Here is a 25,431-nt window from a genome sequence, read left to right as displayed (position 1 = left end):
AACAAAGTGGGGTAGAGGGAAGAGTGCTAGGGAGGCTAGCACTGATCTGACACAGCCCAACAAGCTTTCAAGGTTGGCAGATGAGAGGGATGTCAGTTCAGGGAGAGCACTGCTGCAGCCAGACACTTCCTCTGCCAGTCAGGGGAATGTCAGCTCCACTAATCAGGGGACCAGGAGAGCAGGGCAGGCCAGACAGGTGCTGGTAGTGGGAGAATTATTAGGGGTACAGATAGGGCAATCTGTCACAAAGACCGGGATCGTCGAACGGTGTGTTGTCTTTCTGGCGCTCAAGTTCGACACATCCCAGATCGGGTTGACAGATTACTGGGAGGGGCTGGAGAAGATCCAGCAGTCATGGTCCATATCGGAAACCAATGACAAAGTTAGAGGTAGGTGGAGCGTTCTTGAAAATGATTTTAGGGATTTAGGTCACAAGCTTAGGACAAGGACCTCAAAGGTAGTGTTTTCCAAAATACTGCCTGTACCACGAGTCACACAAGACAGGCAGCGTGAGATTAGGGAGGTTAACAAGTGGCTCAAAACCTGGTGTAGGTTTGGGTTCCTGGAGAACTGGGCCGACTTCTCTTTTGGCTACAGGCTCTATCGTAGGGATGGGCTGCACCTCAATGAAGAAGGGGCAGCTGTTTTGGGGAAGAAGATGGCTAGAAGGTTGGAGGAGTGTTTATGTTTCAAAGGTTATTTATTGAAGTTTTGAAACAGTATATCATAAAATACAGCAAAATAAAAAGATAAATGAAAAGAAAAATGAGTGGATAACATTCAAATAAGTGTACAGATCTGGGTACATGGGAAAATATTGGGGTTACATAGTCACATAAATCACTGGTCAGATGCACTAAATAAAAATAATAACATAGTAGGAAGAGGACAACCAGGGCTCCCAGAACTTCTGAAAGGCGGCAAATGTATCTGTGCGGATGGCATTAAGCCTTTCATATAAGAGTATCCTATTGGTTCTATCTAGTACCGCTTGGAAACTGAGCGTAGTAGAACGCCATTTGAAAGCTATATGAATTCAAGCAGCTAGGAGTATGTACTGTGATAGCTTAAATTTAGCAAATGTTAACCAAGAGGGGTTATCTCCCAGGAGACATAAAGGTAAAGATGTGGGATAGGAACATCCTAGCACAGAGGACAGTAGGGCACTAATTTGGCTCCAGAACATACACACAACTGTGCAGGTCCACCATATATGAAGCTTTGTGCCTTCCTCGTCACATCCACGGAAACACCAGGGAGAGATTTCTGGGTATATGCAGTGTAATTTGGCTGGGTCCTATAAAGTATTTTGATTGATTTTACTGCTAAGGTGGTTTGCCAACTGCCCTTATTCAAAGTCTGGGAGTGCTGTTGCCATCTGGAGGCTGGGTAGGCTAGATTCAGATCCTCCTCCCAGGCCTTCATATATGGTAGCTTAGCTCCCTCTGGAACAGCATTAAGTGTCCCATAAATCCTAAAAAGCAAACCCTGTTTATATAAAGAGTATAGCGAATCATGGGATAAGAGTGACGTTGTGCGGACAATAGGCGGTAAGAGGAGTCGAGACCAAGTCCAGGCCCTCCAACTATATGGAGCAAACAATGATTGCTCCAAAGATATCTACAGAGGATGAGCCTTTGGTTCAAGGTGTGTCAGGAACAGTCTTGCCAATCGGGCTGCTTTATAATATTTAAGGAAGTCAGGAACTGAAAGGCCTCCCTGGGACTTGTGGCGACACATTGTTTGCTGAGCTATACGAGGACACTTATCAGCCCACACGAACTTCAGGGCCTCTGCTTGCAAAACCTTCAGATCAGTACTGGGTACCAGGACAGGGAGGGTTCTAAATAGATAAAGAAGTCTGGGGAGGACCACCATTCTAATAATGTGTAAATAATGTGTAACTGGGACGTATCTCCAGTCCCGAAGCTCCTCTCTAATTTTGAGATAAAGAGGAGGATACTTAGTTTTACATACCGTATCTGATCTACTGGGCAATGATATTCCCAGATATGGAATGTAGTTATGTTTGATCTGGAATGAGAACTTTTGTGATAGGAAAGATCTAATCTGGGACGGGCTGTTACAAAAAAGGAGCTCCGATTTGGAATGATTGATAGAGAGCCCTGAGACCGTGGAGAAAGAGTCCAACACCTTCAATAAAGATGGAAATGACAGGAGGGGTTTAGTGATGGAGAGGAGGAGGTCATCAGCAAAGAGATTTAACTTATGCTCAATGTTACCCACAGAAAGACCAGTAATATCAGGGTGAGATCTAATGTGAATAGCAAGGGGGCCCTCATTGTTAGAGCAAATAAAGCCAGGGACAAGGGGCAGCTGTCACGAGGGTGTCAAGAACCACGCCTGACTCCGTTATACCCGGGGTCAGGAAGACGCAGCGGTTGGCTGCGCGCTCTATGTAGATAGATAGGGCTGTTTCTTTATGGTAGCTTTCTGGGTTTGCTTTGCAAACCTTTTTGGCTCATTCAGGGATCCGTAGCTCCTCCTTCTCCTCAGCTGTTCCTTGTCCAGCACTCCCAACCTCCTTATATTCCCCTCTCTCACTTCTCTGGTTGCCAGATATAGAGCTTCCTGCCTGGACTTCTATACTGACCCACTGGAGCTGTGTTGCTGCGTTCTCTGGTTGTTGGTCCAGAACGTTTCCCTCCGGATCCCTGTTGGACCTTTGTGGTCTGCTGTTGTCGCCCACCTGGGATTATATGTTTGTCTGTATTGTCTGCCCTCTCCCTGGTGTTTTCCTCTTAGTGTCAGTGGTGCGGACTAGCGATCCCACCGGCCCGTTCACTATCTAGGGCTCATTTTAGGGAAAGCCAGGGTTTAGGCACGTGATCGCCACACGGGTGAGGAACCCGTCTAGGGACGTCAGGGCAGTCAGGTGCCAGCCGCAAGGTGAGTCAGGGGTCACCACCTTTCCCTCTCCTTTGGGCAGGGCTTTCCCTTTTCCCTCCCTGTGCGTGACGCCAGTCATTACATTATATATGGCCCTTATTTTGTGTAGGTAAAGAAAAAAAAAGAAAAAAAATTTAATTTTTTTTTTTTAACCTACTTAGAATCCAGTATGGATGCAATTGCTGCTCTGTCCAAGCAATTTCATGGCCTGTCTTTGGAGGTGGCAGGATTGAAGGCGTCGGTCCTCCAGCAACAGCCGCAATTACAACTGACCGCAAGCCCAGCGGTTGCTACTGGTAACCAGGTTGTTGCGGAACCCAAGGTTCCTCTCCCTGACAGATTTTCTGGGGGAAGGGACAAGTTTGTGACATTCCGTGAGGCCTGTAAATTATATTTTAAACTGCGCCCTTACTCCTCTGGTAATGAAGAACAGCGGGTGGGGGTTGTTATTTCCCTGCTGCAGGGGGACCCGCAGTCCTGGGCGTTCTCTTTACCCACTGATTCCCAGGCTCTTCGGTCAGTGGATGAGTTTTTTGGGGCCTTGGGTTTCATATATGACGACCCTGACCGAGTCGCACTGGCTGAATCAAGATTACGGAGACTCCTACAGGGAGAGCGGCCGGTAGAGGAGTATTGCTCTGACTTCCGTAGGTGGGCTACGGATACCCAATGGAACGACCCGGCTCTCAGGAGTCAGTTCTGCTCTGGGTTATCCGAAAGGGTTAAGGATGCGCTTGCATTATATGAGACCCCCTTTTCCCTTGATGCGGTTATGTCCCTTTCTATCCGAATAGATAGACGCCTTAGGGACAGGTTGAAAAAACAGGAGCAATTGGTAACCCCTCCCAAGCAGCAGTTAGTCTGTACGGACTTAGACGAGCCTATGCAGCTAGGAGGAACCACTCGTCAGGTCCGTCCTCCTGAGGTTCGCCGTAGGCGAGATGTTTTCATGTTATGTTCTGGAGGGGCTTCCCACTCCGGTAGTGCTGGGCCTTCCCTGGTTGGTAGCGCACAATCCAGTGGTGGATTGGCAGGCCAGGGAGATATCGGAGTGGAGTGAGCATTGCTGAGAAAATTGCTTAAATAGCAATTGCTTAGTCACCTCCATAACTACCCTACCTACATTTATTTCGGATTTTGAGGAAGTTTTTTCTGAAAAGGGTTGTCAGAAGTTACCACCTCACCGTCCTTATGATTGCCCGGTTAACCTTATTCCCGGCGCAAAATTACCCAAGACCAGGTTATATAATCTTTCGGGTCCAGAGAGACAAGCCATGAAAGATTATATCTCCGAGAGCTTGGCTAAGGGACACATCAGACCCTCTTCTTCACCCGTGGCTGCAGGGTTTTTCTTCGTTAAAAAGAAAGATGGGGGTCTGCGTCCTTGCCTAGATTTTCGCGAATTAAATCAGATAACCATCCGAGACCCATACCCTCTTCCTCTCATTCCTGACCTGTTTAACCAGATTGCGGGTGCTAGGTGGTTCTCCAAACTTGATCTTAGGGGGGCCTACAATCTTATTCGTATCAAGGAGGGGGATGAGTGGAAGACAGCTTTTAACACCCCTGAGGGGCATTATGAAAATCTAGTTATGCCTTTCGGTCTGACCAATGCTCCTGCCGTCTTTCAACATTTTGTTAATTACATTTTTAGTCATCTAATCGGCAGGTTTGTGGTAATATACCTAGATTATATTTTTATTTATTCGTCTGATCTGAGAACACATGAGGTGCATGTCAGACAAGTACTGCAGGTCCTACGGACGAATAAATGATATGATAAATTGAAAAATGTGTCTTCGCCGTTCAGGAGATACAATTCCTAGGTTATTTATTATCTGCTTCAGGTTTCCGTATGGATCCTAGGAAGGTCCAGGCAATTTTAGATTGGGATCTTCCTGAGAACCTCAAAGCACTGCAACGGTTCTTGGGCTTCGCGAATTTCTATAGGAAATTCATTAAAAATTATTCAGTTATTGTAAAACCCCTTACTGACATGACTAGGAAGGGGACTGATTTTTCTAAATGGTCTGACGCCGCTAAAGTTGCTTTTTCCTCTCTAAAAGAGAGGTTTACCTCGGCACCTGTACTAGTCCAACCTGATGTCTCTCAGCCTTTTATTGTTGAAGTCGATGCGTCAGAGGTGGGAGTGGGGGCGGTGCTGTCTCAGGGTCCGTCTCCTGGCAAATGGCGTCCTTGTGCTTTCTTTTTTTAAAAACTATCTGCAGCAGAAAAGAACTACGATATTGGCAATAGGGAACTATTAGCTATTAAACTAGCGTTTGAAGAATGGCGTCACTTTTCAGAGGGGGCAGTCCACCCCGTCACTGTGATTACGGACCACAAAAATCTTCTGTACCTCGAATCAGCTAAGCGTCTCACACCTAGACAAGCTAGGTGGTCGCAATTTTTTACCAGGTTTAACTTTGTTATTACCTATCGTCCTGGAGGGGGTAATGTGAGTGATCCGGTACCCATTCTTCAAAGAGGAGTGGTTGTTTCTGTGGTAAACTCTGCTCTGGAGGGGAAGGTGTTAGAGGCCCAGGGGGACACCCCGGTTTCTTGCCCCTCAGAGAACATCATAATTCGGCACTTGCTGGGCACCCGGGTAGTAAAGCAACCTTGGAGCTATTGTCTCGTCGTTTTTGGTGGCCAAGGTTGCGTCAGGATGTATTGGATTTTGTGTCTTCTTGTTCTACCTGTGCGCGCGCAAAAGTTTCGCATACACGTCCTGCAGGGTCTCTATTACCACTCGTCATTCCCAATAGACCATGGACACATCTGTCAATGGATTTTATCACTGACTTACCTTTGTCTGCGGGTAAAACAGTTATTTTGGTAGTCGTGGACAGGTTTAGCAAAATGGTACACTTCATTGCATTACCCGCACTACCTAATGCCAAGACTCTTGCTCAGGTATTCATCAGTGAAATCGTGAAGCTTCACGGGGTCCCTTCCGATATTGTTTCGGATCGGGGTACCCAGTTTATTTCTAAATTTTGGAAAGCTTTTTGTTCCCGTCTGGGGGTACACTTGTCATTTTCCTCAGCTTTCCATCCTCAGTCGAATGGACAGACTGAGCGTACCAACCAAAACCTTAGAACATATCTAAGATGTTTTGTGTCTGAAAACCAAGAGTTGTGGTCATCATATTTACCGTTAGCTGAGTTTGCCATAAATAATCGATGTCAGGAATCCACTGGCAAGTCGCCATTTCTTGGTGCATATGGTTTTCATCCCCAATTCTGTACTTTCAAAGAGGGGGGGTCTTCTGGGGTTCCCGAAGAGGAACGCTTTTCGTCATCTCTTTTATCGGTATGGCAGAAGGTGCAAGTTAACTTGAGGAATATGGGAGGTAAATAAAATGCATGGCTGATAAGAGACGGTCGCCAGGTCCGGACCTAGGAGTGAATGACTATGTGTGGTTATCTACTAGGAATATTAAAATAAAGGTTCCCTCTTGGAAACTGGGTCCTAGGTTCATTGGTCCTTACAAAATTATAGCCATCATTAACCCCGTGGCTTTCCGCCTGGAGCTACCTCAGACTTTTAAAATCCATAACGTCTTTCATAAATCGTTACTCAAGAAATATGTTCCACCTCTAGAACCGTCACCGCTGCCACCCCCTCCTGTTGTTGTAGATGGTAGTCTAGAGTTTCAGATATCCAAAATTGTTAATTCTCGTCTGGTCCGCCGCTCTCTTCAATATCTGGTGCATTGGAGGGGTTACGGTCCCGAGGAAAGAATGTGGGTTCCTGCGTCTGAGGTAAACGCCGACAGGCTAGTTCGGGCTTTTCATGCCTCTCATCCTGAGAGACCTGGTCCTGAGTGTCCGGAGGCCCCTCGTAGAGAGGGGGGTACTGTCACGAGGGTGTCAAGAACCACACCTAACTCCGTTATACCCGGGGTCAGGAAGTCGCAGCGGTTGGCTGCACGCTCTATGTAGATAGATAGGGCTGTTTCTTTATGGTAGCTTTCTGGGTTTGCTTTGCAAACCTTTTTGGCTCATTCAGGGATCTGTAGCTCCTTCTCCTCAGCTGTTCCTTGTCCAGCACTCCCAACCTCCTTATATTCCCCTCTCTCACTTCTCTGGTTGCCAGATATAGAGCTTCCTGCCTGGACTTCTATACTGACCCACTGGAGCTGTGTTGCTGCGTTCTCTGGTTGTTGGTCCAGAACGTTTCCCTCCGGATCCCTGTTGGACCTTTGTGGTCTGCTGTTGTCGCCCACCTGGGATTATATGTTTGTCTGTATTGTCTGTCCTCTCCCTGGTGTTTTCCTCTTAGTGTCAGTGGTGCGGACTAGCGATCCCACCGGCCCGTTCACTATCTAGGGCTCATTTTAGGGAAAGCCAGGGTTTAGGCACGTGATCGCCGCACGGGTGAGGAACCCGTCTAGGGACGTCAGGGCAGTCAGGTGCCAGCCGCAAGGTGAGTCAGGGGTCACCACCTTTCCCTCTCCCTTGGGCAGGGCTTTCCCTTTTCCCTCCCTGTGCGTGACGCCGGTCATTACAGCAGCCCTGACGTGTACCCCTCTCGATCGGATTGGGTAAAAAATGAGTTGCCCTCAAAAAAGATTCCCTGATGCACATAGCGCATAGAACTTGTTAAAGATAATCCTAAGCCACGGTGTCGAAGGTTTTTTCAGTATCAAGAGCTAGGACTGCTAGTGGGGTATGAGTCCTATTGGCCTCTTGAATTAAGTTCAAGATTTTTCGGATGTTATCTGGCGCTTCCCTACCTGGTATAAAACCAAGTGTACAAGTTCTGGCAACAACTGGTTAAGTCGGTGAGCCAAAAGAAAGGTGAAGATTTTGTTATCTAATTTAGGGAGAGAGATAGGTCTGTAATTAGAGGGCACCAGGGGGGCTCTATTTGGTTTAGGCCTTACAGTAATCTTAGCAGAGAGGAATTCGGGGTGGGAGTGTGGGGGGTATCATAGCTCCTTGTAAAAGATGGTTGCAGTAATGGACAATATGTGGGATCAATAGTGAGGCAATTTTTTTTATAATAAAGTGCTGACAGGCCATCAGGTCCAAGGGCCTTACCTACCTTCAAGGCTTTGATGGTGTATTCCACCTCCTTTGCGGTGACCACTTCATCAAGACTAGCTAGCACGTCAAGAGATACCTGAGAGAGTGGGATAGATGTTAAAAAGTCGCCCTCCACGGTTCCAGGGCCCAACGAAGGCCTGATACTGTATATAGCTTATGATAGAACTCCTGGAAGGTATCATAAATAGAATTAGGATTAGAGGTATATCCTGATCGGGTACGGTTTTGGAAATCCTGATTAATCTTCTGCCTAGCTTTCAACTGACGGGCCATCATTTTATTTGGTTTGTTTGCATACTTATAATAATAGGAGGCAGTCCATCGGAGAGCCTTTTCAGTGTTATGGGAAAGCAGCATATTCAGCTGCAGCTTAGTGACCTTTACAGCTTTGAGAAGGTAGAGTGATGAAGCCCGTTGATGTGCTCAGACCAGTCTACACAGTTTAGATTCCAAAGCAATCTGAGTGGAATTCCGTTCCCCCTTAAGTCGGGACGCCACTCCTATAAGTTTCCCTGGCATGAAAGCCATGGGGTCTACCTCTGGAGTGACATTCTCAGTAAAGAAGGTCTGCAGCTCAGCCTGGAGCTGATCATGTATAGTTGAGCGAGTTAAGAGAGACTCATTCAGTCTCCAGGAAAATGGAGTGTACGCCGGACTCGAGAAGGCGAGCTCCGCCAGAGCCACATCATGATCAGACAATGGCGACACAATGTGCCTGGAGTATAGCAAATATGGCAAACAAGAGTCAGAGGCCAGGATCATATGGATACGGGTATATAAATGGTGGTCTGGAGAAAAGTAAGTATAACTCCTTTGGGGAGGTCTATTCTCTCTATGTGTCAGCTAAGGATAGATATTAAAAAACCTGGTGTACTTGGGCTGAGTGGAAAGATGGGCGAGGATGAGGGGGAGGGGAAGAGCAATCCAAAAGGGGATTGATGACAAAATTAAAGTCCCCGCACCACAGAAGTCTATTGTATGTAAGAGATTCAATAAGCAGCTTCATATTACAAAAAAAAGGCAATGGGGTCGTCATTTGGGGCATAGACATTGACTATACATAAGATACCATCCCTATAGTTACCCACTAAAATCACATATCTACCATTAGGGTAAATAATAGACTGAGATATATAGAATGGGAAAGAGTTTCAAAGCATTGTAACCACACCTCTCCTTTTAGAACGGTATGTGGAGGAAAAAAAATCTAGTGTACTGCGGGTAAAGGTATTTCGAGTGAGAATTGGGAGTAAAGTGCGACTTCTGGAGGCAGGCGACGTCGGACGCATGTATCAAGTAAGTGGAAAAAGCCATTTTGCTCTTCTGCGGGGAGTTAAATTCCCTTACATTATGGGTTAGGATCTTACACATGATAGAATAATAAGGGAAGTTGTATGGGTACCAGAGAGCGCCTGATGTCACCACCTGCAGGGGTCCCCCTGCTATACTACAAACCAAAAATTAACAAGTGACTACCCAATATAGCGACAGAAAAAAAAAAACAGGGGAACAGTAAAACAAAAAAAGTTAACATAGTGCTCGAAAGCACATAGCAACATGAAAAAAAGTAGTGCCAAGCCTGGCAAATATAGGACATGGGCCAGATGGGGGGAGGACGAGGGCTTCAACTGTCACCAGCCCCACCCCAGATAGCCCTAATGTAGGAGGCAACATGAAAGTCCATCTTGCCAAATACCTGTGAAAAATTGGGAATAAGTCTAAAGAGAAAAAGCAAAAGAAGTGGAGAAACCCAGCCCCCCAGTAATAAAAAGGAGAAGCAAACACTTTCAACGGGTGTCCTGAGCAGAGCATTCCCTCCGTCCTTGTAATCATGAAGAGGTAGTAGATGATCCTCGATGGTTATGCCTCAGGGGGCAGGTGAACGAGCTGTAGAGAAAGCGGCATCTGGCACCTTGGTCTAGACCCTGACTGGTTGCTGTGGTCTCGGCGGTGCGGTAGGTGTTGGTGACTGCTCCATTGGTATCCCTGCACGTAGAACCTCACAGCCTTCAGACGGTGACTGCACCATATGGGCACGGGGGTTCCGTTGGAAGTAGAGGGCAAAAGGGAACCCCCAACTATAGCGCACCTGCGCCTTTTGTAAGGCTTGTGTTACCGGTCTCATCTTCCTGCTTCTGCGGAGTGTAGACTGTGCCAGATCAGCATATAAATGAACTGATGAGGGGAGCCCGGGTAAGGTGGTCAAGTTTCGGGCTGTTGCCAGGATCTGGTCTCTCACCTCCAGATAGTGAAGCTTAAGTACAACATCTCTCGGTTGCTCTGGAGCTCGGGGTTTTCCCAAAGCCCTATTAACTCTCTCCATTCGGAGCTGGATTGTATCAGCTTGAGGAAGCAGGGCCGCAAACAAAGTGGGCAGGGTAGCAGATGGATCGGAGAAAGTCTCTGGGAGGCCCCTGAACCTCAAATTACCTCTGCGTGACCTATTTTCTAGGTCTTCAATTTTCAGCTCAAGGGCAGCCAACTGGGCCATGTGTAAGTTGATGTCCTCCCTGTCTGCACCAATGGCATCTGAGATATCATCAGTGCACGTCTCTAGGTCAGACACTCTGTTTCCTAAGTCTTGGATTTGGGGGGTAAATTCTGCCACAGGCCTGCAAAAGTTCAGTACTGAATAGAGAGGCGATGTTATTGTACAGATTTGCCTGACCTTAGTCCAGAATGGCTGAGTCAAACAGGAGACCACTTTCAGTGGATAAGGGCAGGGCTTGCAGGAGACGCCACGGGGTCCACCATGATGGAGTGCCTGGTGAGTTCGAATATGTCCAGTAGTGTTTGCGATGGAGCCGAGGTGCCCGTAGTTTTTGTCTTGCCCTTGGTGCGGGTCATCCTCAGGGTCTTTTGAGTAAGAAAGGGGTGCTGGTGGAGCTGTGTAAACGTTGCTAAGAACAGGATTACTTCTGCGTGCGGAGCGGAGCTCACAGAAGCATGACCTCCTCAGTGAGCCGCGCGCATGCGCCTTGGAGGAGTATTTAAACTAGGGACTGGGGGAGGGTAATTATGTTATAGGAGGGGAAGATAGTGCAGACCTGGGGCAAGGTAATGGAACTAGGGGAGGAATGGAAGGAGGGACTAGAACAGTTCAAAAGGGAAAGGTGTAGGGTAAAAAATATACATAAACCTCTTAATTGTATGTATACTAATGCAAGAAGCCTGACTAATAAAACTGGTGAACTGGAATTAGTGATGTGTGAGGAGGACATAGTGGGAATAACTGAGATATGGCTGGATAATAGCTATGACTGGGCGGTTAACGTACAGGGTTACAGTCTGTTTAGAAAGGATTGTCAAAACCGGAGAGGGAGAGGGGGAGGTGTCTGCCTTTATGTAAAGTCCTGTCTAAAGCCCACACTCCGGGAAGATATAAGTGAGGGACATGAACACGTGGAGTCACTGTGGGTAGAAATACATGGAGGAAAAAACAATAATAAAATACTAATAGCAGTTTATTATAAGCTACCTAATATACCAGAGTCAACAGAAAATCTAGTTCTAAACTAAATAGATGAGGCGGCAAATCATAATTAGGTCGTTATTATAGGGGACTTCAACTACCCAGATATATATTGGGAAACTGAAACCTATACCATGCAGGTTCTTGGAAATAACCAAAGACAATTACCTTTCCCAATTGGTTCAGGACCCGACTAGAGGGACTGCCACACTGTACTTAGTATTAACAAATAGACCTGACAGAACAACAGATGTGCAGGTTGAGGGACACCTGGGAAATAGTGACCATGAAGTAATAACCTTCCAATTGTCATTCAAGAGAGTGTTTCTTCAGGGAGGAACAAAAATACCAAACTTCAAAAAAGCTAAATTTAGCCAACTAAGAGAGGCCATAGGCCTAACTAACTGGGACAAAGTCCTCAAAAATAAAAATGCAGCCACAAAATTGGATATTTTTAAAACCATCCTAAAATCTAATTGGCCTGTCCAAAAAAAAAGTTGCCACCTGGATTTAACTAAGTAAATAGTTATGAGCCTTCTATTTTATAATTACTGCATGGGCGATTATCTGTCAGCTGGCAACAAGTTATTTAACCCCAACAGGTGCAATGAGTTGCTTCTCATTTCTTAAACAAACATGTCGAAAGACACATCTCGTGGTCGTGGAAAAAATGTTAGTCTGTTTGAGAAGGGTCAAATCATTGACATGCATCAAGCAGAGAAAACATCTAAGGAGATTGCAGAAACTACTAAAATTGGGTTAAAAACTGTCCAACGTATAATTAAAAACTGGAAGGATAGTGGGGACCCATCATATTCGAGGAAGAAATGTGACGGGGAAAAAATCCTGAATGATCGTGATCGGCGATCACTTAAACGTTTGGTCAAATCAAATTGAAGAAAAACTGTAGAACTCAGGGCTATGTTTAATAGTGAAAGTAAGAGCATTTCCACACGCACAATGCGAAGGGAACTAAAGGGATTGGGACTGAACAGCTGTGTAGCCGTAAGGAAACCCCTAATCAGTGAGGCAATCCAGAAAAAAAGGTTTCAATTTGCTAGGGAGCATAAAGATTGGACTCTAGAGCAATGGAAGGTCATGTGGTCTGATGAGTCAAGATTTACCCTGTTCCAGAGTGATGGGCGCATCAGGGTAAGAAGAGAGGCAGATGAAGTGATGCACCCATCATGCCTAGTGCCTACTGTACAAGCCTGTGGGGGCACTACTATGATCTGGGGTTGCTGCAGTTGGTCAGGTCTAGGTTAAGCAACAGTATGTGCTCCAAGAATGAGGTCAGCTGACTACCTAAACATACTGAATGACCAGGTTATTCCATCAATGGATTTTTTCTTCCCTGATGGCACGGGCATATACGAAGATGACAATGCCAGGATTCATCTGGCTCAAATTGTGAAAGAGTGGTTCAGGGAGCATGAGACATAATTTTCACACATGGATTGGTCACCACAGAGTCCAGACCTTAACCCCATTGAGATTCTTTGGGATATGCTGGAGAAGGCTTTGCGCAGCAGTCAGACTCTACCATCATCAATGCAAGATCTTGGTGAAAAATGAATGCAGCACTGGATTGAAATAAATCTTGTGACATTGCAGAAGCTTATCGAAAAAATGCCACAGCGAATGCATGCCGTAATCAAAGCTAAAGATGGTCCAACGAAATATTAGAGTGTGTGACTTTTTTTTGGTGGCAACTTTTTTTGGGGACAGGCAGTGTACCTTATGGGAATAAAAGGTTCAGGAACAAGAAAAAACCTATGTGGATAAATATAATTGCATTTCAATCACTAAAACAGAGGGTGGCGAAAAAGCATTGAAAAACTATAAGGAAAAAATAGAATATGTAAAAGACAAATAAAAGCAGGCAAACTAGACACCGAGAGATTAATTGCAAAAGAGAGTAAAAATAACCCTAAAACGTTCTTCAATTATTATATAAATGGAAAAAGGTATACATCTGAAGGTGTCAGCCCTTTACAGACTAATGAGGGGGGAGTTGCAGAGAGCTATGTGGAGAAAGCAAAACTATTAAATATTTTTTTATCCACTGTATTCACTGAAGAAAATAAACTGTCAGTTGAAATGCAGAATGTAAAAGTAAATTCCCCATTAAAAGTGCCCTGTCTGACCCAGGAAGGAGTACAGCGGCGTCTTAAAAAGGTTAAAATAGACAAATCGTCGGGACCAGATGGCATACACCCCCGTATCCTAAGAGAATTAAGTAATGTCATAGCCAGACCCTTATTTCTGATATTTAAGGAATCTATAATGACAGGGAGTGTTCCACAGGATTGGCGCATAGAAAATGTGTTGCCAATATTCAAAAAGGGGCAAAAAACAGAGCCGGGAAAACTATAGGCCGGTAAGTTTAACATCTGTCTTGGGTAAACTGTTCGAAGATTTTCTGGGAGATACTATCTTGGAGTACCTCAATGGAAATAAGCAAATAACGCCATATCAGCATGGCTTCATGAGGGATCAGTCGTGTCAAACTAATTTAATCAGTTTCTATGAGGAGATAAGTTCTAGATTTGACCGGGGTCAATGGATGTTATATATCTTGACTTCTCCAAAGCTTTTGATACTGTACCACATAAAAGGTTAGTATATAAAATGAGAATGCTTGGACTGGGAGAAAATGTCTGTATGTGGGTAAGTAACTGGCTCAGTGATAGAAAACAGAGGGTGGTTATTAACGGTACACACTCAGATTGGGTCACTGTCACTAGTGGGGTACCACAGGGGTCAGTATTGGGCCCTATTCTCTAAAATATATTTATTAATGATCTTGTAGAAGGCTTGCACAGTAAAATAAAATTTTTTGCAGATGACACTAAACTGTGTAAAGTAATTAACACGGAAGAGGACCGTATAGGGCTGAAGATGGATCTGGATCGATTAGAGGCAGATGAGGTTTAACACTGACAAATCTAAGCTTATGCACATGGGAAGGAATAATGCAAGTCACCAGTACATACTAAATGGTAACACTGACATGGAAAAGTACCTAGGAATTTTAGTGAGCCGCAAGCTAAGCTGTAGAATCCAGTGTCAGGCAGCTGCTGCCAAGGCCAATAAAGATAATGGGTTGAATCAAAAGGGGCATAGATACCCGTTATGAGAGCATAGTCCTGCCACTTTACAAATCACTAGTCAGACCACACATGAAGTACTGTGTACAGTTCTGGGCTCCTGTGAACAAGGCAGACATAGCAGAGCTGGAGAGGGTTCAGAGGAGGGCAACTAAAGTAATAACTGGAATGGGTAGACTACAGTACCCTGAAAGATTATCAAAATTAGTGTTTTTCACTTTAGAAAAAAAGACGACTGAGGGAAGATCTAATATATCAGGGGTCAGTACATAGATCTCTCCCATCATCTATTTATCCCCAGGACTGTACCTGTGACAAGGGGACATCCTCTGTGTCTGGAGGAAAGAAGGTTTGTACAGAAACATAGAAGAGAATTCTTTACGGTAAGAGCAGTGAGACTATGGAACTCTCTGCCTGAGGAGGTGATGATGGTGAATTCACTAAAAAAGTTCAAGAGGGGCCTGGATGTATTTCTGGAGTGTAATAATATTACATGCTATATATACTAGAGATGGGTCGTTGATCCAGGGAGTTATTCTGATTGCCTGATTGGAGTCTGGAAGGAATGTTTTTCCCTAAAGTGAGGAAAATTGGCTTCTACCTCACAGTTTATTTTTTTTGCCTTCCTCTGGATCAACTTGCAGGATAACAGATTGAACTGGATGTCTTTTTTCAGCCTTATTAACTATGTTGCTATCTGTAGTATCCTAGAGCGGGCACTACAATTCCTACAACCTGCTACTGTTTCTAATGCCTAACCAATGTGTGACACCACTATGCTTTTGTTTCCAGGTCTGTTCAGAAAGTGCTATGTGACCATTATTTTATATATTATTATTATTTCATGCACTGCGCCTGGTTTACCAGCAGGTGGCAGTATGTCTGGCAGTGAGCTATAAGTAGAATGGAACTAACCATTGCATTCTCTGCCCCTTCTTGAAGGGGTGGGCTCACCCAGATCGTCCAAGGGGAGGGGTGTCTTGCCTGTTGAGTTACTTGAGTCTGAGTTGTGGTCCTAGCCAGAGGCTAGAGAAGTAGCTCAGTGCAGTCGTGGCTTAGAGGCCCGACAGAGAGCACAGCAGGCAATTTGGAGCCAGAGTCAAGTCAGCCCTTGTAAGAGTTGCAACTGAAACCCGACAGTCAGAAGCCCACCGGGTGCTGAGCCTGCTATCAGTGGCATGCAGCCTAGATGAAAGAGGGGGACATGATTAACCTATACAGATATATAAATGGCCCATACAAAAAATACAGTAAAAAACTTACATGTCAAATTCCCTCAAAAGACAAGGGGGCACTGCTTCCGACTGGAGAAGAAAAAGTTCAGTCTCCGGAAGCGTCAAAGCTTCTTTACTGTGAGAACTGTGAATGTGTGGAATAGACTTCCTCAGGACGTGGTCACAGCAGGAACAGTGGTCAGTTTTAAAAAGGGTTTAGATGAATACTTAAAAGAAAGATGACATTAATGCTTATGAAAATGTGTAGAAATCTGAGTCTCACTTCCTTCTGGGATTCCCGTCCCCACCTATCCCTTGGATGAACTTGATGGACGTATGTCTTTTTTCAACCGTATTAACTATGTAACTATGTCACCCAGTTCACCTTCCAGTGCAACATAAAACCTGCCGGAGACGAGAGCTACTGCTGTTCTGTATGATCTGCTACCTGTTTATGCCAGTATCGGTTAAATCAACTCAACTTGCATAAGAGTCTGGACCTTTCTCATCTCAGTTCCTACCAATTACGAACTTTCTGTGTAGCCGCTACGCGGCCTGTCCTAACCCTGGAACTAGTAGAGCCTCTGGGGAACGGCTCGCTGCACGCTGCCCATCCGGATGCAATCTAGATGCACTAAATCACTAATGGTTACTATGAGATGTAGTTTGTAATTCTTCAGCTTTTTTTTTTTTACGCATGTGAAAAACGCATCAAAAATGTATTGCACCCGCCAGAAAAAACTAAAACAGAACGCAATCGCAGACAAGACTGAACTTGCATGCAAAACTTTCTGTTTTTTCCTGAACAGATCCTGACATGACGCAATCCGTATCGGTCGTGTAAAAGAGGCCTAATAGTCCCAAACATGGGGCCGTGTAAATGCAGCTTAATTCACAGATGTACTGAAAAATATACAAAAATGTCAATTCTTTTCATCAGAGATCTTGTGTAATAAAGTTGTGAGAACTAAGTTATGGTATGGAAACTGATTGAAGTCCTGTGATTCTTATCTATCAGATCCTCAGAACAGGAATGCAGACATGTGGAATATCCTTGCCGTTATAGAAGTATTGAGGCCTGCTCCCAGATTTGCATACCTCATCGTGTTTTTGCTCCAGATGTACTTACACACCAGTGTAAAGAGAAGTTGATTCCAGTCCTTTCTCAGTGCCTTGAGGCAGCTTATTCGGTGTTGGGCACCCACCCATTCTCACGCCTTGATATACTCATAGTGCCTTCTAACTTCTCCAGTTTAGGAATGGCAAGGTAAGACTAATGACTTTTATGTTTATTATTTGAGTGTATCAATGTTTTTTTACTGTTTCAAAATGGCTATTGCTTCTGGAGATCCCCATTAACTCAACAAAAACTGAAAGTGAAGCTCCCCTTTCATTTTTCCTCTATTCATTGTAGAAATGTTTCCAGGAAATGACACATACTCATTTAGGCTCCATTCAGACGTCCGTAGAATGGGTCTTCATTCTTTCCACAATTATCCGGAACGGGTGCGGACCCATTCATTGTCTATGGGGCTGGAGGAGATGCGGAGAGCATAGATATTGTGTCACAGATTCTATTTAGATTTATACATTTTTCTTGATAATGGTGACTACTAAGACTACGAGCTAAGACTTTAACCCCTTCTACCCCAGGCCATTTTTCACCTTCCTGCCAAGGCCATTTTTTGCAAATCTGACATGTCCGTTTATGTGAGTAATAACTTTGGAATGCGTTTACTTATCCAAGCCATTCTGAGTTTGTTTTGTAGTGACACGTTGGACTTCATGACAGTCAAAAAATTGAGTCAATATACTTTACCTTTATTTATGAAAAAATCCCAAATTTACCAAAGATTTAGAAAAATTAACAATTTTCAAAATTTCAATTTCTCAGTTTTTGAAACAGAAAGTGATAACTCAAAAAATAATTATTAGGTACTTAACATTCCCCATATGTCTACCTTATGTTTGCATCATTTTGTAAATGTAATTTTATTTTTTGAGGATGTTAGAAAGCTTAGATTTTTGGAAACAATTCTATTTTATTTTTTTAAGAAAACCCACTTTATAAGGACCATTTCAGGTCTGAAGTCATTTTGTGGGGCTTACATAATAGAAACCCCCCATAAATGACCCCAATGCAGAAACTAAACCCCTCAAGTTACTCAAAACTGATTTTACAAACTTTGTTAACCCTTTAAGTGTTCCACAAGAATTAAAGGAAAATAAAAATGTAAAATTTCTCTTTTTTGTAGATTTTCCATTTTAATCCATTTTTTTCTTTAACACATAGATGGTTAACAGCCAAACAAAACTAAACATTTATTACCCTTATTCTGAGGTTTACAGAAACACCCCACATGTGGTCGTAAACTGACATAAGGTCACATAGCAGGGCGCAGAAGGAAAGGACTGCCGCATGGTTTTTGGAAGGCAGATTTTGCTGGACTGGTTTTTAGACACCATGTCCCGTTTGAAGCCCCCCTGATGCACCCCTACAGTAGAAACTCCCAAAAGTGACCCCATTTTGGAAACAAGGTGACAGTTTTAATGGTACTATTTTGGGGTACATATAATTTTTTTATCGCTCTATATTGCATTTTTTGTGAGGCAAGGTAACCCCAAAAATGGCTGTTTTTGGCACTTTTTTTTTTTTTTTTTTACAACATTGTTCATCTGACAGGTTAGATCATGCACAATTTTTATAGAGCAGGTTATTACGCATCAAATATGTCTACTTTCTTTGTTTCAGTTTTACATAATAAAGCATTTTTGAAGAAAAAAAAAATGTTTTTGTGTCTCCATATTCTGAACGCCATATATTTTTTTATTTTTCTGCCGATTGTCTTGTGCAGGGACTTATTTTTTGTTGATGTTTGTTGATGTTTTTATTGGTACCATTTTGGGGTACATATGATTTTTTGATCATTCATTATTACACTTTATGAGGCAAGGTGACCAAAACAAATTGTTTTGGCATAGTTTTTATTTATTTTTACAGCGTTCACCTGAGGGGTTAGGTCATGTGATATTTTATAGAGCAGGTTGTTATGGACGTGGCAATACCTAATATGTATACTTTTTCTTATTTATTTAAGTTTTACGCAATAATTGCATTTTTGAAACAAAATAAATTATGTTTTAGTGTCTCCATAGTCTGAGAGCCATAGCTTTTTTTGACCAATTGTCTTGGGTAGGGGCTAATTTTTTGCGGGATGAGATCACGGTATGATTGGTTCTATTTTAGGGCGCATACACCTTTTTGATTGCTTGGTGTTGCACTTTAAATGATGTTAGGTGACAAAAAATTGCTTTTTTGGCACTGTTATTTTTTTACGGTGTTCAACTGAGGAGTTAGGTCATGTGATATTTTTATACAGCAGGTTGTTACGGACACGGTGATAACTAACATATCTACTTTTTTATTTATTTCACTTTAACACAATAGCATTTTTGAAGCAAAAAAAAAACATATTTTAGTGTCTCCATTGTCTGAGAGTCATAGTTTTTTTTTTTTTTGGGCGATTGTCTTAGGTAGGGTCTAATTTTCTGCGTGATGAGGTAGCGGTTTGATTGGTACCTTTTTGCTTGGTTGGTGTTGCACTTTCTGTGATGTAAGGTGACAAAAATGGCTTCTTTTTTTAAACCGTTTTTATTTTATTTTTTTATGGTGTTTTATCGGATGGGGTGGATCATGTAATATATTTATAGAGCCGGTCGTTACGGACGCAGCGATGCCTAACATGTATGGGTTTTCTTTTTTTTTTTCTTTTTCTTTTTTTTCTTTACTTGAAATGTTTTTTATTTTTTTATTAAAAACTCTTTTTTGACTTTATTTTAATAAACTTTCTTTCTGTCCCACTCTGGGACTTTACTTTTGGGGGTTTGATCCCCTCTGCAATGCATTACAATACATCTGTATTGTAATGCATTGCCTGTTAGTGTATTACACTGAGTAATACACTAACAGGTTGCCTAGGAGACCAAGCCTGAGGCTGGATCTCCTGGGCACCCGTAGAAGGCATGTCCCGATGCCGTGCATTGGGCAGCCTCTGCACGGCATCGGCTGTCTTCTCACCCATCGGGTCCCCGCCACAGCAGCGCAGAGAATCGATGGGCTCCTTCACCCGCCTCAAATCCCTTCTATGTCGCGGTCAGCGCTGATCGCGTCATAGAAGGGGTTAATCCGCTAGCATCGGCTTGTACAGCGATCCCGGAGGATACAGCAGGGCCCCGGCTATCAGGGACTGCCGGACCCCTGCAGTGATTGGGAGCGCACTGCTCCGGTGCCAGCCCGATCACCATGACGTAATCGTACGTCAAAATGTGGGAATGCACCTGCCGCCATGACGTACTATTATGTCATATGTCGGGAAGGGGTTAAATATGTGTGTTCTGTGTGTTGTGTTATTGAGTTGGTAAGCCAGTATGTTTGTAGTATATATATACACGTGTGTGTGTGTGTGTATATGTGTATGTATATATATATATATATATATATATATATAAATACACAGTACAGACCAAAAGCTTGGACACACCTTCTCATTCAAAGAGTTTTCTTTATTTTCATGACTATGAAAATTGTAGATTCACACTGAAGGCATCAAAACTATGAATTAACACATGTGGAATTATATACATAACAAAAAAGTGTGAAACAACTGAAAATATGTCATATTCTAGGTTCTTCAAAGTAGCCACCTTTTTGCTTTGATTACTGCTTTGCACACTCTTGGCATTCTCTTGATGAGTTTCAAGAGGTAGTCACCTGAAATGGATTTTACTTCACAGGTGTGCCCTGTCAGGTTTAATAAGTAGGATTTCTTGCCTTATAAATGGGGTTGGGACCATCAGTTGTGTTGTGGAGAAGTCAGGTGGATACACAGCTCATGTCCTACTGAATAGACTGTTAGAATTTGTATTATGGCAAGAAAAAAGCAGCTAAGTAAAGAAAAACGAGTGGCCATCATTACTTTAAGAAATGAAGGTCAGTCAGTCCGAAAAATTGGGAAAACTTTGAAAGTGTCCCCAAGTGCAGTCACAAAAACCATCAAGCGTTACAAAGAAACTAGCTCACATGCGAACCGGCCCAGGAAAGGAAGACCAAGAGTCACCTCTGCTGCGGAGGATAGGTTCATCCGAGTCACCAGCCTCAGAAATCGCAAGTTAACAGCAGCTCAGATTAGAGACCAGGTCAATGCCACACAGAGTTCTAGCAGAAGATACATCTCTAGAACAACTGAATCAGGCCTTCATGGTAGACTATCTGCTAGGAAACCACTGCTAAGGACAGGCAACAAGCAGAAGAGACTTGTTTGGGCTAAAGAACACAAGGAATGGACATTAGACCAGTGGAAATCTGTTCTTTGGTCTGATGAGTCCAAATTTGAGATCTTTGGTTCCAACCACCGTGTCTTTGTGCGACGCAGAAAAGGTGAACGGATGAACTCTACATGCCTGGTTCCCACCGTGAAGCATGGAGGAGGAGGTGTGATGGTGTGGGGGTGCGATGGTGTAAAAATTGAAGGCATACTGAACCAGCATGGCTACCACAGCATCTTGCAGCGGCATTCTATTCCATCCGGTTTGCGTTTAGTTGGACCATCATTTATTTTTCAACAGGACAATGACCCCAAACACACCTCCAGGCTGTGTAAGGGCTATTTGACCATCAAGGAGAGTGATGGGGTGCTGCACAAGATGACCTGGCCTCCACAATCACCGGGCCTGAACCCAATCGAGATGGTTTGAGGTGAACTGGACCGCAGAGTGAAGGCAAAAGGGCCAACAAGTGCTAAGCATCTCTGGGAACTCCTTCAAGACTGTTGGAAGACCATTTCAGGTGACTACCACTTGAAGCTCATCAAGAGAATGCCAAGAGTGTGCAAAGCAGTAATCAAAGCAAAGGGTGGCTACTTTGAAGAACCTAGAATATTACATATTTTCAGTTATTTCACACTTTTTTGTTATGTATATAATTCCACATGTGTTAATTCATAGTTTTGATGCCTTCAGTGTGAATCTACAATTTTCAGTCATGAAAATAAAGAAAACTCTTTGAATGAGAAGGTGTGTCCAAACTTTTGATCTGTACTGTGTGTGTATGTATATATATATATATATATATATATATACATATACATATACACACTGAACAAAAATATAAACGCAACACTTTCAGTTTTGCTCCCATTTTGCATGAGCTGAAATCAAAGATCTAAAACATTTTTTACATACACAAAAGACCCATTACTCTCAAATATTGTTCACAAATCTGTGTTAGTGAGCACTTCTTCTTTGCTGAGATAATCCATCCCACCTCACAGGTGTGGCATACCATCATGCTGTATTAGACAGCATAAATATTGCACAGGTGTGCCTTAGAGTGCCCACAATAAAAGGGCACTCTGAAATGTGCAGTTTGATCACACAGCATTCATCATTTTCTAATTAGAAATGGTCTAAATGTAAGTCAGCTATGAAGATGTCTTACATTTAGACTGGCGCTTTATGCGCCAAAGTTTTGTAGAGCCTCTTAATAACTTTGGCGGATCCACCGCCAGATATAGGGGTTATTAAGACCGGCATCTAAAACACCGGTCTTAATAAATCACCCCCAACGTCCTTGGGTTAGCCCAAAGCCAAACCAGTTCATTGGCACAGTAGGTCCACCCTCACTGATCCGTTGATTAAACATTTAGACCATCTAAAGATTGCTAAACATTTACTCAGCAGTTTACAATTGTGGCCGACTGCTTGCAATTTTGACAAACAGGATTTGTGAAAAAAAATGTGATTAAGTCTCACAAATGGGACTAATTCTTAATGTATATATGTATATAGATATGTCTATATCTCCATGAACTTGTGCTGACTTAAAATGCTGAAACGGCAGGTATGAAACATCTGGCCTTCTGCAAATTTGCTGAAATACAGAAATCTGTGGGCCTACTATGTACATCTAGTACTTTCAATTGTACATCAGTTGTAAACTATAACAGATATCTAATTTACAAGTCAGAGATTTATTGGACAGTAGTCCTCAGGCATTTACACAAAAGATTGAGTATGGCCAATGAGCGTCACATGATATAATCTTGATTAAAATTATTTGTTTGTGTCGTGCATATATATGGCTATAAAAACCTTGATGCCATGATGTAAATAATATTTTGAAAGTTGTGTTAGTTTTGCTGAGTTAGTTATTGGTGACATGGTTTTCATTAGGTGTCTAGCTACCAGTCCAGTAACACATATCAAGAATCAGCAGATATTAAACTAAAATGTTTAAAAAGATAGTATACACGATTGTACTATGGACCATGAACTGATGGCTCCATGTACTCTTTAAAAAAAAAAAAAAAAAACACTTGGTGATGGAGGTTTAATTTTTTTAAATTAAAACATGGTTTGCTAAAGATTTACAATGCCTACTGATCTTGTTGTTGTACATGTTCTTTTTTTCCCTATATGAGGATGGTGAAAGAGAATCCAATGCCAAATGAAATGTGTTTTCTCAGCTGCCACACCTTTCACTAAAATTGTATTACCCGTCTCTATTAACACGTATATTCAACCATATGGAATGTATTTTAAACCCTCACTTTATGAGTCTCATTTTCACTATTATGAATGATTGTTTCACTGAGCAAAAGATTAGGACTGTGTAATCAAAATGGTACAAAAAGTTTAAGGGAAATGAGTTTTATGTTTTTTTTAGTTTTTTGTATTTTAAATCCCTGACCTTGGTAATCTCTACCACACTGCACTATACAAAAGATAAAAACAATAATGATATTGAAAATGTATTGCAGTTATACACTGACATGACAATATACTAGTGCATCTCAATGCATTAGAATAGCATCAAAAAGTTAATTTACTTCAATGATTCAATTAAAAAAGTAAACTCATATATTGTATAGATTTATTACATACAGAGTGATCTTGATAATTATGGCCTACAGCTAATGAAACCCAAAATCCCTCCAGCCCGCCCCGCTCCTGTTGATTGACGTGAAACTTCTCAGTATCTCGTACCAATTCCCGCGCCTGCGCCGAGCGCTTCTGTATTCTCCCGGGGCCGGCTTCCTCACTGCGCCTGCGCCAACTACGTTACAGTGAGGAAGCCGGCACCAGGAGCGCGGCATTCACTCACTGCGCCTGCGCCAAATACAGAAGCGCACGGCGCAGGCGCGGGAATTGGTACGAGATACTGAGAAGTTTCACGTCAATCAACAGGAGCGGGGCGGGCTGGAGGGACGCGATGGGCGGCTGAAATGGTTAGTGGACGGAGCCCTCTAGGTGCTAATGACACCCACATAGCACCTAGGGGCTCATTAGCATATCTATAAAAGTACGTTTTTAAGGTGAACGGCAGCAGACAGATGATAAGTAAGAACACTGTTATGGACTGCTGACACTAGCACATCGCTAGTGTCAGTCAGCTAAATAGGACCAAATCTGGTGGTAGAGACCCTTTAATTAGGTAGATTGGATCACTGACACTACAGTCAGTTTTGTGAGTTTGTTACAGAGCTGGAGCTGTTCATATATATACACTCTGCTTCACTGCACATCATTTTTAAAGAGACAGTATATATTTTTTTTTATGTGCAGGAGCCAGCTAGCAGATTGAATCATTACTCATCATTAATAGTTATACTAGACAATGTGCAATTGTTTTCTATAGTTAATAAGTGTATATATAATTTGGCCCCAGAGTTTGCGCAATTGCCCGATTTTATTTTAGCAGTATAACTAGAATTTTGTGTTTTTCTTTTCTGAAGAATTTTCAACCTTTTTAGTATGCCCATATCCTAATTAGTTCTGCCTTTTCTCTTACAATATCATTACCGTATGTGCATATACAGCCTGCTATTATAGCAGGCAAATCATTTCCCAGCTACTACCCTTCTGTTTGTAATTAACAATTCATCCAGGGGTAAAACTATAAATTCTCATTGCTTGTTCATGTGCAGCTCTATTTATTGTAATCCCCAGGGGAGAAATGCTAAAATCTGGAGGTAAAAATACCTAGAAATAAGAGAATTCCTTTAAAAATAAGAGAGCTGCACTCCACCAGAGCAAAAATCCATGCTAACCTCTGCTTTCGGCACTAGCAATGGAGAAAAACTGTAATTAAGACATCCATCTTTTTTAATAAAAGCTAGCCTAGCGGTAAGCTTGAGCTTCAGACAGCCTTAGAAATAAGCTGTTGTGATAGTAGATGGGGCATTTTATATAAATGACCAACCATGTAAGGCATGAACATGACAGGTACACTAAGCCAGGTAGCTGGCATACCTACCTGTGCTCCCAGGATGTTAAGGGCTCTTGTCCATCACAGTGGTGCAGCAGCTTCCCTCACTCTTAGGCCCCTTTCACACGGGCGAGTTTTCCGCGCAGGTGCAATGCGTGAGGTGAACGCATTGCACCCGCACTGAATCCGGACCCATACACTTAAATGGGGCTGTGCAGATGAGCAGTGATTTTCACGCATCACTTCTGTGTTGCGTGAAAATCGCAACATGTTCTATATTCTGCATTTTTTTTTAGGCAACGCAGGCCCCATAGAAATGAATGGGGCTGCCTGAAAATCGCAAGCATCCGCAAGCAAGTGCGGATGCGGTGTGATTTTCACGGATAGTTGCTAGGAGAAGATGGGG

General features: G+C 43.0%; 1 protein-coding gene across 2 annotated transcripts in view; it reads left to right on the top strand.

The window, feature by feature from the left end:
• The window catches only part of LOC122922787 (aminopeptidase O (putative)), a 435,225-nt gene that overhangs the window by 84,607 nt on the left and 325,187 nt on the right, over nucleotides 1-25,431 (top strand). For both annotated transcript variants that reach the window (XM_044273518.1, XM_044273526.1), the window contains exon 6: nucleotides 16,779-17,027. In XM_044273518.1, the coding sequence (XP_044129453.1) occupies nucleotides 16,779-17,027 (249 nt within the window). The remainder of the gene's footprint in view (nucleotides 1-16,778; nucleotides 17,028-25,431) is intronic.

The sequence above is a fragment of the Bufo gargarizans genome, chromosome 1 (genome assembly GCF_014858855.1).
Source record: "Bufo gargarizans isolate SCDJY-AF-19 chromosome 1, ASM1485885v1, whole genome shotgun sequence".
NCBI classification, from domain to species: Eukaryota; Metazoa; Chordata; class Amphibia; order Anura; family Bufonidae; genus Bufo; species Bufo gargarizans.
This window is presented reverse-complemented; position numbering and strand designations above follow the sequence as displayed.